Here is a 25,098-nt window from a genome sequence, read left to right on the forward strand (position 1 = left end):
ATTTGATGTAATGGGTGATTCATTTTACAAGACTAAAAAAGGATTTTTTTTTTTTTACATTGTCTGCTTTGCTGCTTGGGGAGAGCCAGTCAACCTGCATGAAGCAAGGGGAGCAGACAAAGTAGAGAGTTGATGTGTCAGAGAGGTCCAACCAACGAGAGACAAAAATCAATCTCATGTCCTGCAAAGCAAGTTTGGCAACGCTAGATTACCATTTTCTCGGAATCACGTAACGGAAGACAGAGGAATTCTACCACTAAACTGAGCAGTAAATTCCTGAACACTCTATACCTTCTAATTTAAGTTGCAAAACAATGGATTTCCTTAGATTAAAGAATAAACTTGAAAAAGATACTTTCAACACTTCGTTTTCCCTGCAAAGGACTGGTCTGCTCCTAAGTTAACTCCAGGATATATACTGGGACAGAAGTATTCTTCCAGATCTGTAAGGAAATACTTTGGAGATGGATATTTGCTGTTTGTGAATTGGTGTCTTCAATTTTTTGGGCAACTCTCCAAAGCAGCCCCAATAGGAAACTTCAAGATTTGCTAAATCTGTTTCCCATGTGAACAACACCTTACAAAAAAATCTTGCTGCTAGGCAAGAACATTTCACATTTGATAGATGATTTTGTTGATTTCCATTTTGATTTTTTTTTAATATTTTAACCACTCATTGGAAACTTTTCTTTGACTGCTCTTGGTCTTAAAGCTTGCCTTCTACTAAGCATTCTTAAGGTGATCTGATACAAACCAAGCTCCGTATGCTACAGAAAGATGGGAACACTTCCATACCTACAGTGTCTTTAGGCACAGAAAACAGAAAAGGTAAATATTAGGTGATGACACTACAAAAGAGAGAATTTTTCTTCATCTGGCACAAGCCCATGCTGTTTCTGCAAATAGCACGTAGCTTATCACTCTGAGAACAGCCATACTCATGACAGAAGTGCTGACTTTTTATTAGCTTGATTTCGTGCTCGGGGGAAGCCACAGTAGATCTGCAGCTACAAACCCTTTCCCTGTGATCACAGGAGCACTCACTGCCAAATCTCTGTTGTTTATTCCCAAAGAAAAGGGTGGAGTCTCTGCTTCCATATGCTTAATTGCTAACATTATCACAATCATTTGTGTGGAGTCAGGAGACTCCAACCATATCTGGCTAAGGATACAATATAGAAATGGTCCAGCCCTGAAGGGCTTCTACTCTAAATACATCACTAGAGAGAAGCAGCTAAAGAAAGAAAACCAGTAAAAACAAATGAACAAAAACCAGATGGAAGTTATATGAGAGAAAGAGAGAACAGGACAATAGTTATGAGCAGCATCATATACAATAAGCACAACTGCTCATGGATGAATGAATGATTTATAAAGATTCTGATCTCAGTGATGTGAATTAGTAATGCTTTGAGAAAGCTTGTTGTAGGGGACTTCGGTACAGAAATGTAAAATTCCTGGATCCCAGTCAGGCTTAAGCATGAAATAAATAGTGCTGTAAGACTCTACCCTGCCAGAAACTATGAACCTCTCCTTAACACACAAATGGGCTGAAAACTGAAGTAGCACTTTAAGGTCAGAAAGTAGAGTCTGGTAGTTCAGCAAGGGTTTCAAGACCATAGCTTTGGACTTAGGCAGCTAAGTTCCAACTCAGACAACTTCAGGTGCCTTCATCTCTTTTCATTATAATCTCTTGGGAAAATGTGGGAGGCAAAAATGACTAGACTAAGAAAAACAGTATGATTGAGGGTTACGCTGCATGCAGAATTCATTAGCAACAGTATGTGTCCAATAACAGCGTAATTCATGAATCATTACTAATGGCCACTAAACTCATGGGAAGTATCTTTTGTAATTACTCTTTGGCAGAAAAAAAATGAACTGAAAAACATTGCTAATAGAAAATAAACTTTATCTCCACAAAATAAACAAGCTACGAAGCTTGATCAAGATGATAGGATTAACATGAATAAGGGTACATTTTCTAATATTCTTCCCGGTCCTTTTGAAAATATTGTGGGTAGCTCAATGTACTGAAAATAAAATAAAAGACTTCTATAAAGAAATTACTGTTTTTTAAAATAACAAACTCAAACTTTTCAGGAAAAATTCAGATGAGAGTTATACATATTGCCATCACTTGGTTCTTCTCTGGCAGTGTATTGGGTTTGTGTGGCAAGGTTTTGGTAGCAGGGGGGCTATAGGGGTGGCTTCTGATAGAAGCTGCTAGAAGCTTCCTCTATGTCCAATAGAGCCAATGCCAGCCGGCTCCAAGAAGGACCCACCGCTGGCCAAGGCCGAGTCCATCAGCGACGGTGGTAGCGTTGCTGGGAAAACATATTTAAGAAGGGGGGAAAAAAACCTGTGCAACAGCAATTGCAGCCGGAGAGAGGAGTGAGAAAATGTGAGAGAAACAGCCCTGCAGACACCAAGGTCAGTGAAGAAGGAGGGGGAGGAGGTGCTCCAGGTGCTGGAGCAGAGATTCCCCTGCAGCCTGCGGTGAAGACCATGGTGAGGCAGGCTGTCCCCCTGCAGCCCATGGGGGTCCGTGGTGGAGCAGATATCCCCCTGCAGCCTGTGGAGGACCCCATGTTGGAGCAGGTGGATGCCCGAAGGAGGCTGTGACCCCGTGGGAAGCCCGTGCTGGAGCAGGCTCCTGGCAGGACCTGTGCACCCATGGAAAGAGGACCCCACGCTGGAGCAGGTTTGCTGTCAGGACTTGTGACCTCATGGGGGACCCACGTTGGAGCAGTCTGTTTCTGAGGGACTGCACCCCATGGAAGGGACCCGTGCTGGAGCAGTTCGTGAAGAACAACAGCCCATGGGAAGGACTCAAGTTGGAGAAGTTCATGGAGAACTGTCTCCTGTGGGAGGGACCCCACGCTGGAGCAGGGGAAGAGTGTGAGGAGTCCTCCCCCTGAGGAGGAAGGAGCGGCAGAGACAACGTGTGATGAACTGACCGCAACCCCATTCCCTGTGCTGCTTGTGGGGGAGGAGGTAGAGAATTCGATGAGTGAAGTTGAGCCTGGGAAGAAGAGAGGGGTGGGGGAAAGGTGTTTCAAGATTTGGTTTTATTTCTCATTACCCTACTCTGATTTGATTGGTAATAAATTAAATTAATTTTCCCCAAGTCGAGTCTGTTTTGCCCGTGACGGTAATTAGTGAATGATCTCTCCCTGTCCTTATCTCGACCCACGAGCCTTTCGATATATTTTCTCTCCCCTGTCCAGCTGAGGAGGGGAGTGGTAGAGTGGCTTTGGTGGGCACCTGGCATCCAGCCAGGGTCAACCCACCACAGGCAGTTAATATTTAAGCTAGACATATTTTGAGAATTGCACATGAAAAATAAAATACTGGTATGGTACTAATTCTCACTGCTCCATATCATATCACAACATGTACATCAAAACAGTAGCCTCTTCCCATGGTAAAATCTTTACAATAAAACTAAAGCATAATTATGTCTATAAATTATATTAACAAATTACTTACACTATAAAGTATTATTATAAGTAAATATAATAAATAATTAATAATATATATAAATAATAAATAATAATTTATTTATAATAAAATATTTATAATAAAAATTATAAATAATTATAATAAATAATTAAATAATTAAATTTACTATTATAAGTAAAAGTAAAGTAGACCTAAAAAATAAATATAGATTTAAGAATTTTATTCTATAATTGCATCATGTTTCACTTGCTAATGACGACAACAGCAGGCAAAAGTGTACTCTTGGTGTGCAATTCCAAGAGTGCTTATATGCCAAAATGGCATATCTTGCAGATATCAAGGGAATTTCATCTTAAGATTAGTGCATACCCACAGGGATAATCTACTTTCACTGGATTTATTACTAATATGAACAAACAAAACTAACACTCTTCTGATTTGGTGTGGCTATTTTCCTATGTGGCACACCGATACTCCTCATTGTAAGAGCTCTGAGTTGGACAGTGTCTCAGGCCAACCATTCCAATATTACAGCAGCAGCAAACATGGTACAAGGATTCTAGGAACTATTTAGTCTAAGCCAAAACCACTACCAAAACCAGTGGGCCCTGCCAGATGTGCTCTGGCAACTCATTTCACTTCTAGGGGAATTTGGCTTTGGAACGGATACAGGTTAAAATAGCTCCTCAACATCACCAGCACCCTCCCAGGTGTAATTTTGACCTGAGAGTATTTCTCCAGCCCAGTTTACCATGCCACCACCAGAATGTTTGTGTTGACACAAAGGATGCTGTAGAAATGAGGAAATGAGCAGCCAAAGGTAGAAGGACAGAAGCATTCCTAGCCAGCTTATTCCAGTGTAACATTCTCATGGATCTATGAGTGCTTTTTACTTGTTCATCCACTGTCTTCTTCCTTCTAAGTGCTTATATGAAATGGTCTTTCCATCTATGGAGAGCTTCTTTGAGCTCCCCCATCTTCATTCAGCCTGTGATTCCACATTAGAGGGAAGTGTATTTTTTTACTTTTAAAATTTGTTACTAGGCACACTCATGGCACTATGCATGCATGCGTGGAATTGTATCCACCACTCAGCTTTATAACTGGAGATATTTTAAAATTCCAGACCATAGGCCAACCGTACAGAATTTCTTACTCAGGAATGAAAAGTATGCTTGATAAGAGAGGTTGGAGAAAACAAAGTAAACCACAAAAACTTGGAGTATATCAGAACTGCAGAATTGCAGTTATTTGGTTCTGATAGGAAATGAAACTGAGATCTTGAAAACTTCTCCACAACCCCCTCTTCAAGTGAAAAATCAAAGAAAAACTGACTGGATGCTATACCACATGCCCTCAGGGCCAGAAAGCAAGCCCTGCTCCATGTTGTTTATTAGCATAGAGGTAACCAATGAATCATCCCTCACAGTGGTGGAAGAACCTTCTCTTGCCGATAGCTAATGTTTTACAGCTGAAATAGCAAGAAAGCAGAAGTCCATTTTGACCACAAACACAAGTTCATGCACACACACACGATCAGGTGACAGCAAAGGAGTAGATGAATAACTCGAGTTACGTCAAGGATATTTTTCAGATTATTATCATTATTATTATTATTATTATTATTATTATTGTCAGAAAACCAATGGAAATTTCCTATATCACCCTTACTTTCCAGACATTCATTATTTAGATTCTACCAATGGACTAGTATAATGAGAATATCCCATTTTTAATACGTCTTTATGAACTTCTAAAAGATCTCAATTCCCTTCGGTTTTCTCATTTAGTGCTAGCAGAAGAAAGCTACTTACAAAGAACTGTTTCTAGCTGTTTCTGTTAAGTTGTAGCTATACTTATCTCCTATTCCAAATTACCAGATGCTTTCCTGTCAGCTTCCATTTTCACAAGTGACCTTTAGATCTAATTAATTATCCACATAAAGGATACTTTAGGACAGCATATCTACGGGTTGCCTTAATGTGATATGTAAATGTCTTGTCAAGTGCTGATGAGATATACAGAGCACCCTCTTGTCACATTCTCCATCAGGTCACTGATTTATAATAAGCTACGGTGGGCTGGGCAGGGATCAGGACAGTGGAGCTTAACACGTACCTTGACATCCTGGTATAAAATCATCAGCAGCAACTATTCCCTGATGTCAAAGCCATTTATTATTAAGTACAATATTCTTGGTGTACTACTACACAATACTTAACTTGGCAGTTAGCCTTTTTCTTGAACTGTGAATAAATATTATTTTCTGCTTCTTCTCTGTCTACACTTATAGGCAACTTCACAAAGATATTAATCAATTAGCAGTATCCCAAGTTCCTACTTTGAAGAAAATGCTGAAAACAGTACCTTAGGACACTTCTTATTTTTATCAAAATTATTACACCTAAACAAGAGTTTATACTTACGAGAAGATAATATGAACATACAGTAATGATTTCCTAATATTGCTTGTACCTCTGCTTAAATGTCACTGCTCACTGGATAAATAAGCAGCTATTCCATTCCGATTAGGTTATAAAAAGGTTACCATTTGCTTCTACCAATCAATATTCCACACATAATTAATTTATACATTCATAATTTAGAAACTTATAAACTGTGTTTTTTCATAAACTATGCTTTTAAAAGAAACATTTAATTACAATATTCAGGTGTATTTGAAGACTTAATATACAGAACTTCAAATACTCACAGGACTCTGTATCCACATAAAGAGGATGCAATAAAAATGGATACATATGATTGTATTTATGTGTTCATTTTAACTCTTGTAACTCTAAAACATCATTATTAGCTGCTTTTGAGTATCATATCCTCTCCATTTCATAGTATTCCATTTCCTTATAATTAGAGGTAGTTCAAGAGTAATTACAAGGTTTATCAAATGGATCAGCCTTTATTCCTGGTCAAATCAAAATCAACCTTTTTTTTTCCCCCATCTCCCACGAAGTTCTGCAAACCCTTGCCAATATTTCAGCCAACAGCAATGGTCAAAGTGACAAGACTGAGCAACAAATTTCTTTGAGCAACTACATCAAATTCACCAGACTCGTTGCTTTCAGCTAGGATGAAGGAAGAAAAGGGATTAACATATTTGGGAATCAAAAGTTCCAAGTGAATTCAAAGTTTCACCATTATAAAACCAGCATATTTGGATGAAACTCTGTTTCACTGGAGATTTCTAATACATTTATTCACAATCTTGAAGTTATTTATCACGCAACGACACTGTGAATAAAGGAACTGGTTAAAGTTCATTTTGAAGTTGGAGAGCTAAATAACAAGCTTATGGCCACACAAACATGTGAGGCAGAATGGAAACTCCAATGCAGGTGCCCCAACTCAGAGGTTTATAATTTAGTCAAGGACTTCCCATTTTTATTGTCGTTAGATTCTATTTCTTATCTTGATCCATGTAATATTAGCAAACACACACAGCAGTTTTGAATTCTTTACCATTAACTCTTTGTTCCTAATTAGATGCAGCTAGATGGAGTGGCAATTCCCCACGAGAATTTATGAACTTGAGATGTAATTAAACCTTTTTCAGTTCTATATTGCTCTAACGTATTATACAGAGATCAGTACACAGAAAGAAATCAGTTGGAGGAAAAAATAAAATGGAAATCTCAACTGTTGAGTCCTGGGGGAAACAGCTGAAAGGCAGGACTTACAAATTAGTTAATAGAAAGATAAATTTTCACCTGAGGATAAAGCACTGGGGACGCTGCTCCTGGAATAGCATGTGGTAAGCTCTTTCAGCACAGGAAAATATATGTGGGGGAAGTGAGGAACACAATTTTCCAGAGTTACTTAAATAAAGCTGGGTGACCTGAAAAATTGTAAAAAATTAACATGATCAATACATTTCAAACTAATTATGTTTCACCCCCCTAATCCTGGGTCTTTTGTAAAGCTCTCTAAGCATTATGAACAGAATCTCTGTATGTGTATATGTGGTACCATTACAGCATCTATGAAGATTTTATTTAAAGAAAACAGAGCTGTAAGCATAGAAGATCTAATTAAGATACAAAAGTAAACATAACTAGAGGACTCAATAGTTTGGTTTGTGCATTGAGTAAAACAAAACTTAGTAAGTTACGTTTTTATACCTCACGTTTATAGTTCTTCAATGTCTTGACTTAAAAATCTTACAAAATGAAATATGATCATCGCATGAAAAGTTAAAATTGAAATCAAAAGCTTAAGTTATAAACTAATTCATTTATTACATGACAGAGTAGTCTCCCACAAATACTCTCTCTGCAATATAGAATAACTTCTGTGATACACATAGCTGCCAATATGTACTATCCTTGAAGCTTAAATATGAGTAGAATCAATTATCTGCTACTGAAACCTCAATTTTTTTCTGAGGGTATCCTGATGTTCTTTCAGCTAACACCAATCATATTTTAGAAAAATTAGGTAGTCTGCTAGAAAAATTAGGTAGTCTGCTAATATCTACAATTCTGTTCTTTCAGAATAAATAAATATAATAAAGAAAATACAGAATGTGATTTAGATAAGATTGTGAGCAGAAACACCATACCATTCTACAAATATCCTTAAATAAATAACTTTACCTACCTTTATATATAGCTTTTATCAGACCTTCTCATGGGTTTAGAAAATTAATACAGGCTCTACAGAAACCCATGGCAGCGGGGGGATAATTGGAACAATATGAAGCATCTCGAATGATACTGGATGCTATCACTTAAACAACCAAATCCCTCCCTTTCTATCATGGCCAGTTTTCTCCAACTATTCTCTCTAACAGACTTTCCACCGCAGTGCCATTTTGTATTTGCTCCTTTCTCCAAACTAATCAGGTGCTTACCACCCCTTCCCGTCCCATGCCTGCCTTATTTATTTAGATATTAAACTATTGAATCTTGGGGCATCTACAACACTGTGGCTGAATGAATCCTCCACCATACGGCCCTATTCTCATTCAGGCCTTTCGAGCTACCAGACTAAACAAGATTAAATCCACACCGAACCTCAAGGAATCATTTCAGCATGTCACAAAGCAGAAAGAAAATCCTTCACATACTTATTCTCATTGCATAATGTTGCAAGTGCTTTGCAAGTTTACATATTTTTCTAACATACAAACTTGAAGAATATATTTGCCCTAATCGGGCACAAATAAATTCCGCACAAATGTAACAAAGCAGGATGACTGTAGCACAAACTGCTTCTACAAACAGTTACTATCATACCTTTGAAGTGGTGTCTGCACGTTCTAGTAGTATAGTGCTACTATAATGTATAATATAGTAGTACAGTGTATTTCCGTGTAAAACTGCATTAATATTATCATCTAGCAATTGCATTGAATTGCATATGAAGCAATGTATATCAGTGTCCATTAATGTATGATTCTTTATGTCATCTCAGAGTGAATAATTGCTTATAAAAAGATTTATTTTAGTAGCATTCTATTGGAACTAAGTGTGGGAGGTCAGTCTAGGATAACAAAACAAAGATTGCCGAGAAGTTATGAAAAGTGTTTTTAAAAAAGAGAAGAAAACCTGAAGTGTTGCTGTTATTGAAAAGTGTACATGATAATCTTTTCATTGCTTCATCCTGGTTTTAAAAACAGTATCATGCCCAATATATCTTTGCATTCTTTTTTTGACAGCTAACAAACCACATACCTGAAACAAAAATGCTAACTAATGAGCCACATCATATAGCATGTCAGTGTCTACTAAGGAACTGACATCATCAATTTTTATTACTTTAATATACAGACCATCTAACACTTACAGACTTCGATATAATACCAGCTAAGCTGCTGCAGTATATTTGCGCATTTCAAAAATGGAGAAAACAAAGCTAATTTACAACCATGGTTTTTTGATCATCTAGGAAATACCTGCCTAATGCACAATACCACGCAGACAATAATGATGGAGTAAAAGCAATTATCATCCAAGGTGACCCAAACAACTACAGGACAAAAAGTGTCTCACCCTAAACTTGCTAAAATAGACCTATCACAGAGAAGTCAAGAGAAGATGCAGCAAATGTTCAGGAAACGTTTTAATACATAAGCCTGCCACCTAAATTCTTATTCTTTACAGTTCTCTTTTGGTGCACAAAATAATGTATCTAACGTAAAATACACAGTGACAGGAAAAAATATCATCATCTAAAACCTTGGGGATGATAGATGATTTCCATTTCTAGAAACTAAATTTAGACTCCCAACTTGGAATCTGCTACTACTGCCATTGAATGTCACAACATTTCTCTCTCTCAAATTTACTACTGATACACACAAAGCCACATGACATAGCAAACAGCCACATGACATAGCAAACAGCCACATGACATAGCAAACAGCCACAGACTAGTTCGCTTACCAAATTCTGAACCCTTTATAATTCTTGTAAGCTAAATAAACATTTGAACACTCCCTAACACAACAGCGAGCCTGATCTCTGTGCAGTAATGCGATCTCAGTGCAACAATGAGAAAATAACGGGGAGGAGGGGAAAGAAATCAACAGTTATGCTAATACTCTGTCTCTAAAATGGCTGAGTGAGGATGAAACAGAGATCAAATCATTTGAATTTATGTTACTCCCACTGATCTACAAAGTCCACTTCAGTTAGTATCAATGTCTAGCTACTGAAATGATAACCCCCTTGTAAATAACGAGTCTGTCTCATAAGTGAAAGATTAGAAAGATAAGGGTACTACTATTCGAGAGAGAAACATCTGAAGCACTTCCTAAGTGGCCTTGGGCATATGGCAGCGCACACAGGGACTCAAGTTCCCTTTGCCCACATACTGCCTGCGCCCAACACCGTACGACTGCCCCAGCGTAGTGCTAAGCTCAGGCCGCGCACTTCGCACTCACTGCCTGTACGGTGTCTGAACTGAGTGGCCTGCTGTGGAGCACAGCCAGCCATTTTCAGCCTTTCTGCACCATTCAAGGTTGCTACCTCCGTAATCGTGTTTTGGGCAAGGGGGGTGTGAACTCAAACAACCGCTGCATGAAGTATGTGTCTATTTTTGCAAGTTTGGCAGTGACAGAAACCACCAAGGTCATGTTATACATCAGGAACTACTTTTAAACAATCGAAAGTGCTACTGCTCATACAAAACATTAGCAAGATGGCTGTTTTACAAATAAGGCACAGAAAAAATAGCAGTATCTTGGAAGAAATTAAAGAATTTTTGCTAAATTTTTAAAACTAAGATGCTCCCAACACAAAAAAGGGCATATATGTTAATTAATTTTAGGGTTTTGACCTGCCAAATACACTATATGAATCCACTGATAAAGATCCACACTGTAACATTTTAAAGAGAGTATGCTTACCATTGTAGAATAAATAGGAAGTTCTTTAAATGGGTTAACAAGCAACAGTATATCACCGATGTAGGTCTGAAAAAAGAAGAAGATTAAATTGCTTTATTAAGGAATAAATTAAATCTTTAAGGAAGCTAATAGATTCCTTCCAGAAAGGACTTTTGGCAAAGCCTCTTAAATCTAGCTATCAACATATTAAACATAATCTGCTAATTCAGAGCTTTTAACTTCATAACTTTAAATTGAGATCTAAATTTACAATTCAGATAGCATTAATTATTCTTTTTGTAATAAAAAGGAGTTCTTCATAATGGAAAATTATGCATAGAAGAATTGCACTGCATATATTATTAGTAGATTATTTGAAAGTTAATTTGTAATTTACTATTTGTTAAACTACAAAAATGGGACATGCCTACCACATAAACAAGCTTCTCAAGCAACTTTTTATGGGATAGATGACAGAATTTAGAAATGCTATATTGATTACGCAGAATTGATACATTAAAATATGTTGCTTGTGGGATAAGACTGAGCAATTGATACATATATAAGTATTTATACATGTGTATGTGTATATGAACATACATACATACATATAGAAAAAAAATCCTGGCTATATTAAAAATAGCAAACCATCCACTGATTGCAAAGGTGCCAAGATTTTATTATTTCATATTTAAACACTCGTATGTGAAAGATGTGCTTAAGTATAAGATTGTAGGTCCCCCTTGCTGCTATACTTCTCGCTCCACAGAAGTAGCTGCTGCTGTATCACGCTCTTAGAATGCAAAAATGCCAGGCCTCTGTCTCTGAAGAGGTCAGACAGTAAACCACCAGGTGAACAGTCCCAGTCATGCTGCCTTTTTCAAAATGAAGTATTTTGATTTGGGGAGGTGTAAAATATTGCCTTTCATAGTAAATGTACTATTTTTCTTCTGAAATGCCGTAATTTATTTCATCTCTTTCCCCCGCCCCTACTTCACTGTTGGGTTTTCCTGCAGAATGGAACTTTACTAAGCTTGCCGAAACATGAAACAGGATGTGTTCAGTGCTAAGGAGGATTTTAGTTTGGAATTGGAGTCCAAGGACTTCTCCTTCTAAGTCTGAGAACCAAATCACCCAAAGATGCACAATGGCTGCTTTTGAGCAGAATATTAATGATCACCGCCTATAAATTTCCAGTAAGCTAAGGAGAATGCCAGAGCAGGGTATGAGATCCTCTTAGGTAAAATCTTCAATATTTTAAAATAAAAGAAGGCTTCCTTTTTATAAATACTGAGTATCTGTGGATCCTCCTGAATTCAGTTAAAGCTATCTGTGTTTGGCACCTTTGAAAGTGAGATAAAGCAAAAGAAATACTCATAATAAAATAGGATTTGATCCATGATTCTAAAAACCAGGATTTTTATTATCATTGAATGCCATAACAGCTAGAATTGAAGTTTCCAAAATTTCAAAGGTATTCACAGCAACATGCCAATTCTCCATATTCCTTTAGTCTAAACAGTGCAATCAACTTACACATTTAAAAACAATTTGCATGTTTCACATTAACATGCCATGCAGCTGTTCAGTAAGTTAGAAATAAGTCATGAATAAGATAACAGGGATACCAAAATTTTTCAAGTGCAGTTTTTTCTCCAGAAGTAATCTACACCTAACCAGATGCCTCCCGAGTTTAATATGGCAAAACCAGGAAAACCTGCTTTACAAAAACCTTGCTATAATTATTTCATTTGGTATCTAGATTATTAACATTACAATATGGAGAATTATTTCTGTAATATAGGAAGAGATAATGAGTAATTAAATCTCCTATGCTGACTTCTAAGCTTTTTAAATCTAAGTTTCTTTTACATTTCCAGTAATCATGTGCTCTATTAAAAATAAGTTAACATAATGTTAAAGATGGAAGGATCTTTTGGTAGTTTGAGAGGGAAGATTACACGTGCCCATCAATTTTTACCAATACACTTGTTCTCTGAAATAGACACACAAAAATTTTATCCAAAACTATGTGAAATGTTATTCCATTTTTTATTTCTGCTTTTCCTATATAAACTTGAGAAATTGCACACATACGTCCTGATGCTTTTAAATATTAGTCATGAATCTGGGGCAGGTTACTGTCCAGTACTTATGATAGTAATCCTATTTTTCCTATTCTCTCACTTGCTCTTTTTTGAAAGCTTACTGTTGATAGGTGAGTAGCAACTCACATATATCTGATTATTATTGAAACGCTTCTGAATCTCATAAAGCAGGCTGCTGTCTGTTAGCTCGCTCAGAGAAGCCAGGTCGTCATTTGGAGCTGGAGGCATTAGCTTGATCTAGAAAACACAAATTAGAGAAATAAAGTAACTCCACAACCAATCATTCTGTACTGTAATGTTCTAACCTGAAGTATAAACCTAGATCACTAGAATTTATGGAAAAAAAAGCATTAGGAAACTGGAAAGTTGTCACTCCTCCCAAACAATTACACGTCATTTATCTTAAGCAAGAAAAGAACATCAAAAATTATTATCAATGTTAAGGTGTATAACTGCATGAGTCTGATGGGCTCTTAAGAACTTAGACCCCACTAGAGTGCCATTTGCTATCCCTGAACCCATAAAGATTCCCAGCTCAAATGCAATTCTGCTCTCTTCATTAAATGTTTATGGCAGAAGAAATCAAGACTATAAAAGTTAGTGCACTTGTAAACTATTTATTGCACAGCATTTAACAAAGCTCTCATACTACCCTTCATCATAGAGGGTTTAAAATTCTGTTAGAATTTTTCCTGCAGAATAGAAGGAAGTTAATAAGAAGTGGGAATCACGTTGTCAAGGAGACCAGAAGAGATTCAGAAGCAGCTACTTTAGCCAAAAGTGGTGAATGAAATGAGCTTAACGTTTTTGAGATTTAAGAGGAATAATATAAGCTCTGCAAGGTAAAGTAAATGCCAAGGAAAACAAAACAAAATCCAAAAGACAGAATAGGAGACAGAAGAAAAAAGAGTCAGTGATAAGGGAAATTTTATTAAAAATGAAATAAACATTGATACATGAAGCAGTGTGCTTATAAATTATGATCCACACTTAAAATGTAGGTTGATTCCTTTTTTATGTCAGCCCGAAGAAAAACATTTTTGCAAGTCAGCAGAATGCCTAGAAACAGAAAATTCTCATGTGAACGATGGTAAAATTATTTGAATTGTTTGTTCAGAGTTTACTAAAATACTCTCTTGATGTCTGTTTTGTGGATGGACAATGAAAATGAAACTTCTTTGTTCTATTGTTCTGCTTAAGATGAAGGCTCAGGAGAAAAGCAGACACTGCCCTTTCTTGGAGAACAACTCGGCATCCTCAGCCTCTGGCAGTAGCATGTGGCAGGAAGTCAGTAACAGAAGCAGCAAGCAGACTGGGAGGTTTTGAAGGGAACACGGAGTGTGCTTCTGGCAAGACAACCCCAAAGACTGTGGATACCGGTGTTTAACACTGGGGATCTGATCCCAAACTACTGAACTTCTATTGTTCCCATAGGTTCAAGGTCTAGTTCAGAAATCACAACACTCTGGGTTCTTTTCCTACACTTGTCATAGCTCCACGGTGTGATATTGCTGAAGAATTTCGTCTTAATGAAATAAGACTAACAATCTCTCTTCATCTCCATGTTTCCAGATTCTTGAAACATACATACAAACACTCATTTGCATGCAATTTTTAGGCGACCATGAGCCAACACCTGGAAGTTTGTAGTCATAAACAAGCAGGATGAATTAGATGTGATTTTGTATCTTCTCTAAATCATAGATCTTTGGCTCTATCAAATTTTTTCTTCTAAAAATAGGAGTATTGAATACCAGTATCAAAATATTCAATGAATAGTCATAAAACAGATGGTGTTGCTTACTCTTCCATTTTACCAAAAAGTAACAAACGATGCACACCAGACATCACAACCACAGAACCACTAGCCCTTATGACATAACCCAAAATCTTGTTGCATTTTCTGTTTAAATATCTCACCAGCTTTACTCATATTCATATGCTGGTATGGTACAAATGAAGTTACAATGCCTTGAAACCTTCTCTAGTCTACAAATAGAGAAATACAAATGCAAATTGTAGAATATCAATCTCACACTTCATTTACACTAAATATTCTCATGGTTCAAGGTGTTTGTCAAAAAATGACTGCTCTCAGAGCAGCACAAAAAAAAGCCCCAAGACACCTCTTTTTATCTGTACTTATTGCATGTTTGACTCACTCCATGCCACTATGAACATGTTTTCCTACCTTCCAAGCTTTTTCATAGTCTTAGTTATCCTAATATTATGCAGTTGCTTACAGTCCAAACAAACTGTCAAGTACTATACTTGGTTTTCAGTCTCTTGCCCAACGCAACCTACTCTCGTCTTCATCTTAGTCCAGTAATGAATAACGAGACACAAGTTTAGTCACTAAAGGAACTGCAAAATAGAGCAAAATTAATTCTAAGAAGTATTACATAGCATGTATGAAGCCACAGCTCCTCACAGAGGGAAGGAATATGTAAGCAGGCCTTGCAAGGCCCCAGCCTCTGTTGAGTCCCAGAGCTCTGCAGTACCTTTTATCTATGGAGGGCACGCTTCTACTCTTTTCTCTATTTCAAGCGCTATAGCTATTATTGCGTTTTTGTTTCTTGTAATAGCTCTATCCTGGAGATTTTTACAATAATATTGGGCACTTCAAAAAACTTCCATTTTGGGACTGACAGAGTGACTGGAAAAATTTGGGGATCTCTGCTTTAGTCCTTAATAATTTCCTTACTATTCCTCTAAAGACAAATAAATTCAGTAGAAAATAATGCTTAAAACAAGTATATGAGGAAACAGGCGAACTCCTCACAGAAAGCTGTCTCCTTTTTTTATCAGCTCTACCAACAGGCAATAAATGTTGACCACTAAAATGGTATACATAAACCTCATATGCATGTAACAGCATGAATATTAGCAAGAGATTTTTCAATGTTTTTCCACTCACCTACTAAAACAGGAAAGGAAGGCATCTAATCTGCATCCCATCTGCAACAGATGTTCAACTAGACAGATAAAGTAGCAACCCATAAAACATGTGAGGGAAATGTACCTTACAACAGTAGCTTGAGATGCACTAGCTGCATAGCTACAAGGACAAGAGGCAGTACTGCCCAATCACACTTTAATGATGCTTTCTATTTCCTTCTTTCCCTGTAAAAATTGTGGAGAAAACAACTCTCATTCCATTAAGTCCGAAAAGCAATGAATGTACAAATGCAAAAGAGTAAATATCTCAAGAAGATTATTTACTAGACTTAGCTAGTGTAATGATTGTTTTCTACAGGTACATGTAAAATGTACTTACTTCAACATGTAAACTGTGCAAATAGGCCAGATGAAAATGTCACGACGTACCTTTCCACGGTCCTCATCTCACTGGTTCATTTTGTTCAGAAGAGAAGTACTCTAAAATAGTGGACTCTATCAAAAGGTTACTGTGACTATTCTCCTTTCTCCTGTCTATTTAAAATACTTGTTTTTTAAAATATTTGTATTTTCAGGCTCAGAAAGCAGAATATAAGTTTCGAACAAGACAAACATACACAGGTTGCCTGCTACATCTGTCTGTGTCTTTCTGTCTACCTATTCTGGAGGTGTATTCTTCACCCTATTAAAGCAAACACAGATTTTTCTGTCACACAGAAGATGACATTTCTTGCTCTTTTTGTTTTTAATCATGACAGTTGGAGGTAAGCCTGGCTAGAAAACAAGAATTCCACTTGGCAAAAAAAAAAGTAAATTACATTTTGACATTTGTTTTTGATGATGCACATTGGAGTATAACAAAATTAACAAAAGAATTCCAAGAACTTTTTAAAGTTTCTTGTAGAGGGAAAGCAGATGAAAGACAGAAGCCTGTGGCCTCCTTCCCTTATTAGTGTGCTCACTTGGCTTGCAGGAACAAGGCAGGCATAGGTCTTCACTATACTCCCTTGAGTGCTATCAAACCTCATAACACCTGTGCCAGAGAATGAGCTTCTCTTAATCTCTCCCTGTAAGATTAAACCTATGCTAGGCTAGAGACAAATGTCTTTATTTGTAAATAAAAGAGGGGTTTGGATTCGAGCACTGCCCTGGGGTTCTCCGTATTTTCTGAACTGTTAGCACACTACCTTGTAGCTGGCTCATGCCAGCTAGCACTCATGCAGATAATACCTGGGTATCATTCAGGTCACATCTCAACAGTCATTTCCCATAGGCTGTTTGGGCACGGCCCCATCTTTTGAGGGAGAAAAGAGTTTTGTCTTACGGATGTGCACTGACCCATCCCACATATCCCTAGGCCAGAGAACAGGTCCTGGCTTGTTTTTATTTCATAATCTAGGTACAGCCAAAGATGCTGACTCTATAGATAGACGGTTAGAAATGTGAAGTGCTCAGTTAAACTCCAAGTAAGGGAATTGAAATCTGTTTCCATTAACTTTTTTCTTCTACGAAGTTTAGGATTTGGTGATTCAGCATTTTCTAACACTCTTTGCATTAAAATTCACAGCTCAAGGAACAAATAAATCACACAGAAATTAGAAACTCTAAATGCATTAAAGTCACAACCGATTTGACCTGGTAGTAAACATTATTTACATTATTATAATAACTTATTTGTGGGCTCCTTCAAATTCTGTTCTTCTCATCTACTTTTCTGAGCATACAGATGAGTTTTCTCTATTTTTTCGCCTTGATGCATGTATCTGCTATCATACTGATTACACGATGCATATTTTATGAGACATAAAAGAAAAATACCCATAAATACAGCATAAGTTCCAATATAACTATGCCTCTGGAGGTTATTAGTTTTTGAGGTTTTTGTAATGCTAACAATGATGATTCCTATTTACTCATTTAAATTACATATACTTAACAGCATTCACAATCTGCTCAGATAATAATCTCTAATGATTTTTATTTTTGTAAACACTTGTGTCACTGAAATAAGTATGCATTTTAGCTCTTATGTGTAATAGTACGACATACGTGGTTGTCCCTTGTGTATGTGGTAAGTGATACTAGAACAATCAAAAGGGCATCAGAGTATACTCTATCACACAGTTCATATGGCCAACAATATGTAAGCAAGAATTATAAGCCAAAGACAAAATATTTTTTTTAAAAAGACCCAATTAAGAAAAAAAAAGATTTAATCTATATTTGTTTGTAGCATGAAGCACATAATTCAATTCCAGGCCGGTAATTTCAATCTGTTATCAGAAAAATATGCTTCCCAGCTGAGAGGAAGAGCAACTGCCAGCTATGATAAAATTCTGGAAATTATTCATACTGCTTTCTTTGTTTGGCAGCACAGACCTTGACATTACAGATGATCAAAGGACATCTTTTACCTACGAAAAAGCAAAAGCTAATACAAGCCAAGAGAGACCCAAAATGCTTTATCAATGTAGCCATTTGATCCCCATCTCCTATGCTTCATGTAATAAAAATCTTACTTCATGAGAAATAATATTTTGTTAAGGCTCTTTTTCATTATTTTTGCAATTAAAAAACCCTGAGGCTACATAAAAATATGAGCTGTTAGTTTTCTCAAAGCCAAAAAAGTTACGAGCTTTCTCTACTAAAAATGCATGTTTCAGATGTAATAAGATGAAATTTTTCTCTCTGATCCCCCAATAAAGGCCTAATCTGCATGCCATATTGCCTAAGAATGTATGAAATTTCTGACAGAAAGCATAGGAAATATAATGCTGATCTATTTTAATAATAGATGAACATAAAATCCAAGTAATGACTCCACATATCCTATTGAAAAATTAAACAGTACATGATTACTTTGAATGTAGTTTGGAATGCAACTGGTAAGAATAGAAGATAGTGAAACTCATTAGAATTAGTGTACCCAAGAGGCAGGGATAGGGGGAAGGGGTTGTTCAAAGCTTTCCTTTGGTATCAGCACTAAAGAAAAACTTTACTTCCCAAACTGTGAAATAAAAAAAATAAAAATGTGTTACTTGGAAATATCATCTCTGAAAACTAAGATCTCTATATTATATACACAAATATGGATATGATATACATATACCTACAGTTCATAATGCATGGCAAGTAGTATAGAATACAATCCCCATCCTCACAGGGTAACAAAAAATACATTAACGAGAATATTCAAAGTGCACAGAAATTTTGGTCTTGATTGATTGCTTTTCTTCAACTATGGCAGGTTTTGCTGCCTCTTGATTCTTGGGGCCAGAGGCCAGCTTGTGATAGGTATCTCCTTATTCCACAAGAGAAGAGAATGGAAGAAACAAAGCACTGCTCATAGTAAGCAATATGTTTACGTCACTGCAGCTTAATGTTCTGTAAAAAACTGAGACTGCCAATAAATACAACAAAAAACATTAGCAAGAACATGCTGAAACAAGAAATATCTATGACAGAAAGGCCAGTTTCCAGGATCACAATTATGTCACTTCAAAAAAGAAAAAAACCTCTTTTTTTCTTTTGACATAACACGGGAAATTTTTAGTTTCCTAAAATTAAACTATTTCCTGAAGTGATTAAACTTTTTTACCCTCTTTTGTCCATAAGAGCCAAAGCTTATTAAGGCCTTGCCAGCTGGAAAGTTCTGTTAATCTATGATTTTTTTTTACTGCAACCAGTCATTTAAAAACACAACAGCTGAAATAGCACGGTTTCTACCCTATCCCATGTTAGCGCTGATTTCCCAGATAGGACTGTTCCTGCTTATTCATTTCCAAAGAAGCATCACTGCTTATTCAGCAACTGTAGATATTGGGCAAGGTTTGTAAATTCTACTGCTTCTAAAAGACCACAAGATACACATTCTTTCTAGCTCATGTAGAGCAGAATTTCACAGGGTTTTCTGCAGAAATTTCTCAGCTAATGGAGCTAAAAGAGATTCACCTTTAATTCTGCTGTCTTGTCTTTGAATTGTAACTGTTGTGGAAAGTTGCACTGAAGTATGGTGAAACAGTAGGAGGAATAAAGTTTTGAAAATCTGCCCTGTGACCCTGAAGTGACTATAGATCGTGGTGGAGAGGAGGAAACTGCCAGCATGAAAACCTCTGGCTGCTCTTTCTCGCCTGGGAGATTAGCTGTTCTTCTTCCAATCAGTTTCTGCATATGTTTTACTGCACAAACTAGAGAGCAGAAGTCTAGCCTAGAGATAACGAAAACTTGAATAATTTTAGCTGTGTCCGTACCAAAACAGAATCAAGCAGAAGGAAGTATATGTGTTCTTGTCCACACTCCTGTTGAACGTCTAGAAGCAAGTGATAGTCTCAGCAAGACCCTAAGCTAAACACCTCCCTCTCTTTTCCTATAGTTATAGGAGGGTTCCTTCTTATAGGGTTGCAAGCATTTACTTTTCTGACCAGCAGTGCTCCTCTTTTGGATTGACTGTATTTTCATCACATCGCTACACAGTCAGCAAGGCCAGAAATTGTATGACATGAAAACAAGATGTAAGCCAAGTGCAAAACATTTTGTGGTATCTTCTGACTGAATAGGCAAATGAGTGCTCTATGGGATTCCAAAGCTGAGGACTTTCAGAGGTGGTCTCGTATGACTGGCACATGAACTCACTGACTGATCTCATATGATTAACACATTCCTCTGAAATGCGTCCAAAAAAAAAGCAGTGGAGTGTGCATGATTCTGCCAAGGTAGTTATGCATTTATTTTGAACTGAACATGGTTTAAATGGAATCAGTATCTTGCTCTTTTGTTATGCTTCAAACTCACAGTAAATTATTTTAAATGGAAATTCTCCCCTCCACCCCTCAATTCTAAAGTATTTTTTTTCTTAAATGGCTAAATACTTCTGGAATATGTGTTTCCCAAATACATGTGACAGAAAATAAACCCCCTTGTACCAAAAAAAAAAAACCCAACCCAAACATTTAAGTCCTAACCGTTCAAAGTTAGGACATGCCAGATTTACAAGCAACAGATAATTGCCTCCTTTTGCATTCACCCTATACACTGAATGAGATTGTGATCCTGTGGAGAAAATTGTAAAGGGTATCCAAATAATCAGTGCCTGTATCCTAATGCATTAGCACAAGAAAGGGAGTTAACACTGCAGCTGTAAATCTGGCAATCCCTACCTTTAAATTGCAGTCACTTATTTTGCAACGTAATATTCCTTAGACATTCTTTTTGTTTTTGCAGTCTCCCAGGCTGTGTTTCTTTCCTTTGTGAACCGAAGTTGGAGAGAAGAGCACACTTTGGGCAGCGCTAACAGTTGTCCCTCCCCTGTTGTGAACCATTAATAGAGTTTGAGGAGCTCTGAGCCCTCCGACTGCCACAGCCCCTGACCTGCCACCAGTAGCTGGCAGGAAGCAGCTGTTCAATTTGCAGAGAGGAACTCTTTGCAGGGCCAGACTGATTGCAGGGATTGATCAAGGAGACAAGGCTCCACAGCACAAATGATATTGCTCTGTGGTGAGGGGAAAAAAATTACTATGGTCTTCGCTTCATTAAGTTTACAATTTCCAGACCTAAGCCCTAACAAACATTTCCAGAACTGCATGCTGTTACCTGTTCCAGTTTGGTTGCAGTGCTCACAGTGACATTTTCAGATGCACTGTCTTGAGATTGTTGCTTACATAAGCCTTTAGCTGCATCTTTAAACATGGTGTCTTTCTCCAGCAAACTGTCTTGCTTGGCAATTGGTAAAGCCAGGGGATTGCTACAAAGAGAATCAATAAAGCAATTAGACTCCTCCTGAAGATGTCAGACAAACAAAAGATTGCCAAACGTGGGTGGCACAAACACAGAACTAAGATACTATTCGGGGCTGAGACACTAGTTCCTGGTCCAAGTACACAAAAGAAATTGGTGAGGAATAAACTGTTCACATAGGTTGGTCTGTTCCCAAAGACACAGAGCAAAACACTTTGATTTAAAATTCACCTTTATGCATATCTTTTCTGAAGCAGAACTGAGCAAGCCAAAGAGAATATGCATGAGTCTGCTTTTGACAGCACTAGGCTGGCAAATCAATAGCCAATTTGGAAACTGAATTTAAAATACACAATTAACCTACTCAATACTGTTTTGAAAAATAATATGTTTTAGAATAATTCAGTACAGATATTGCCATTGTGGTTAATAAAATTAAATTTCACCACTTTTTAGCTTACTTTTAATCAGGCAATATTGAAGATTGGTTTGAATTTGTGATATGCTAAAAAAACCCCAAGCAAACAGCAGACTCCTGAAATTACTGTAACGATACACAATACTCTTCATTCACATATAAGTTAAACCTATTCTTACAGGCATGGAGATGTTTTCCCCACTGACACTTCAGACCATATCACACATCTGAAAAACAACAATGCCAAAATCATCTAGGATTTTACATCCAGAGGAATTAGCAAGGAATCAGCTCCAGGAGCTGAGAACACAAACATCTTAAAAAATAATCGTCTGGGCTCTGACAGTGCAAATGAGACAATCTCACGGAGCGTACAGCAGCTCCTTGCCAAAATGTGTGCATAATTTCTTTGAAAGGAAATGTGGACTCAATGTGGGAATGTGGGAATAGTGCATTCCACTACGGGATAAAGCCCAGATGTCAAACTTAGTTTAAAAAAAAATCGCACTTTTACTCTAAGTTACTTGAGTTTGATCACTGATTATAATAAAGCCAGGATTATACATACAGTTAACTCAAATGAAATGAAGGAGGACCCATAGCTAACATTGATTTCCATTGCTGTTGGAAACAAAACTGAAACACAAACAGTTCTAGAAAGGTACTGTCCTAAGCAAAGGCAAAGCACCTTCCAAGTAGAATTCATTGGAAAACAAGTCAAAGTAGTTTCCCATCAGAAAAAAATACATGAATAAACCCTTTTTTATGATGAAACCCTCAGTCTGCAAACATCAAAAGAATTAGTATCAACATTTTGTAATGAATATACACAATTTCCTTGCTAATGATGTTTTGCTTCAGACATTTCAATGTAAAATGTCTAGAGGAACACTAGTGAAAATAAAATTTTTTTTACTGCCTTGATTGACCTAAGATAAATTGGCCATAAATTTGTTTACCAAATGTTACATGGACAAAAGATCCAAGAGCCAACTGTTTTTGCCTTTTTTCTTGATTTGGATTGCAGAACAGAAAAGCCATTAGTCAACTGTTTTCATGAACTTGGCAATTAGATGTCATAGAATAAGAGATATCAGTGATTAGACGGTAGAAGAAATGAAATAGCTGTGACACCCACAAGCAGAAATGTCTAATACTAATTCACATTTTACCCAGACTCAGAACTGAACAAAACATAATTAAACATAAAGTTTTCTTTTTGAGTAGTCTTTTGCTATTGTCCAAAACTGCTCAAATTCCTTTGGTCCGAATTATTTTGAAGATTTAATCACAGACAAAGAGAAGAAAGATATAAAGAAAAGCATAAGCCAAATGAATTCAATTATTAAAAACCAAAGCACTGCCATTTATAACTTTTTATTATTCATGTGATGTTTCTTTTAAACTGTGAAGATCCAGGATTTTTTTGCTGTGAAGTTGAACCATACCCATTTAATCTCACCACTTTTGTGTTAACTATACAACACACATTAGAAACGCTTCTCAAAATTCAGCTGTAAACTCCTCACAACCAAATAAACTTTTCAGGTGTCACAAAAGAGAAGTAGGTTGTAAATCACAGCAAAGTGTGGGGAAAAAGAGTGCCTACTGTTTCCACAGATGCATTTTGAAATGAAGAGGACAATAATAACATGACTTAACAGGCGTGTTCCATGTATTGATGTACAGGAGAATAGCCTATAAATTATGTGCATTTGTGAGATATTAATAGGACTTTACGTGATGGAAATGCTGACATATAATTCATATAACAACAAAAATGTGAATGATTACAAGAAAGAAAAAACATATTAAAATTACTCCAACAGTTCATTATGACTCAGGTTCAAGAAGACACTGTGAAAAATAAAACAAACTGAAATAAAATGTTTCCAGAAAACAGTGGCTTTTTAGAAAAATATTTCTATTAACATTCATATGTATTTCTGTTAGTCACAAGATGAAGTCAAGAAATGCCATTGAAAATTGAACTATAGGACAGTGCAAGAGAAGATTTTATGTTAATGTAGGCAAGTGGATTAGCATGAACTGTCTTCTTTTATGAAAATTAATGGATAATTAATAGATAATTAACCACAAAGGGAGACTTAAGCCAAAATAATGTTGCATAATAGACAGGAAGGAGAGTTATCTAGGGTAATCTTATTTGTACAAGGTAGGACTGTTGCTACTGGCATACCTAACCGGGAAAAAATCTTGCATGCTATATGGAGGAATAGTCATTTTAATTTTTAGGTGTATAAGCTGTCATATATAGAATTAATTTGAAGTTTTGTGTAGTTGTTTTTTTTTTTTAGATAAACTGAGATGGTTTTCTATAAGTTGCCATCCTCTAGCATGTCCTTGTTTTTTAAGAAAAAAGAAATCATACAAAAAACTGGGAGCTGACAATCAAATAACTGGCAGTTTTATCATCAATATTTGAATCACTACTGGAGCTTATAACTTGATAGAAAGATGTTATAAAAAGCATTATATCAAAGCAGATTCTGGAATGACATTTTCATGGGCTCTTTGAGCTTATAGCTTTTGTTGGAGAGAACTTCTGTTACTGTAATCCTTCCACAGGCAATTCTGAGATCCTCCAAACAATTTCTAAGCCAGTTAACATCTGTAAACTGCATCATCGCTGAAATTTCAGTCTAAAAAACTTTTTGAAGTTACATAACAGAAACTTCAGAATGGATTGAACGCTAGAAGAGTATTTGAAACCACTAGAATAATTGAAATGCAAATTGCTACATAATTGGTTAAACGGAAATGCTCTGTTAAGAAGAAAAATGTAACCTCTCTTCTGCTTTGTTGTCTCGAACACATCTATGTATATTTTATTTCCCATTCTTCTGCTGATTTTGAAACACATCCATTGCTATAATTAATATTTACTTACTTAAATATGTATCAGAAAATATATAATGTGATTAAGTTAGCATTATTTTGAGAATAAGTTCCTAATTTTTTAGTATTTATTACTACCTACATGACTGCACTATCTGTGTGCTTAGGGACTATTTCATCAAGAAAAGTTCTACGAGTACCTGTACTAAACTAGAAGTGCAGTGGTGATCATTGCAGCCATACCACAAGCCTAAAATCACCTTAAACAGATA

General features: G+C 36.6%; 1 protein-coding gene across 1 annotated transcript in view; it reads right to left on the reverse strand.

Moving 5' to 3' along the window:
- MYO16 (myosin XVI) overlaps positions 1-25,098 on the reverse strand; it is a 317,122-nt gene that overhangs the window by 170,935 nt on the left and 121,089 nt on the right. The window contains exons 10-13 of the mRNA XM_076361144.1: positions 21,406-21,556; positions 13,045-13,155; positions 10,832-10,897; positions 7,191-7,318 (exon numbers count right to left, since the gene is read on the reverse strand). Of these exons, the coding sequence (XP_076217259.1) occupies positions 7,191-7,318; positions 10,832-10,897; positions 13,045-13,155; positions 21,406-21,556 (456 nt within the window). The remainder of the gene's footprint in view (positions 1-7,190; positions 7,319-10,831; positions 10,898-13,044; positions 13,156-21,405; positions 21,557-25,098) is intronic.

The sequence above is a fragment of the Aptenodytes patagonicus genome, chromosome 1 (genome assembly GCF_965638725.1).
Source record: "Aptenodytes patagonicus chromosome 1, bAptPat1.pri.cur, whole genome shotgun sequence".
Lineage (NCBI taxonomy): Eukaryota > Metazoa > Chordata > Aves > Sphenisciformes > Spheniscidae > Aptenodytes > Aptenodytes patagonicus.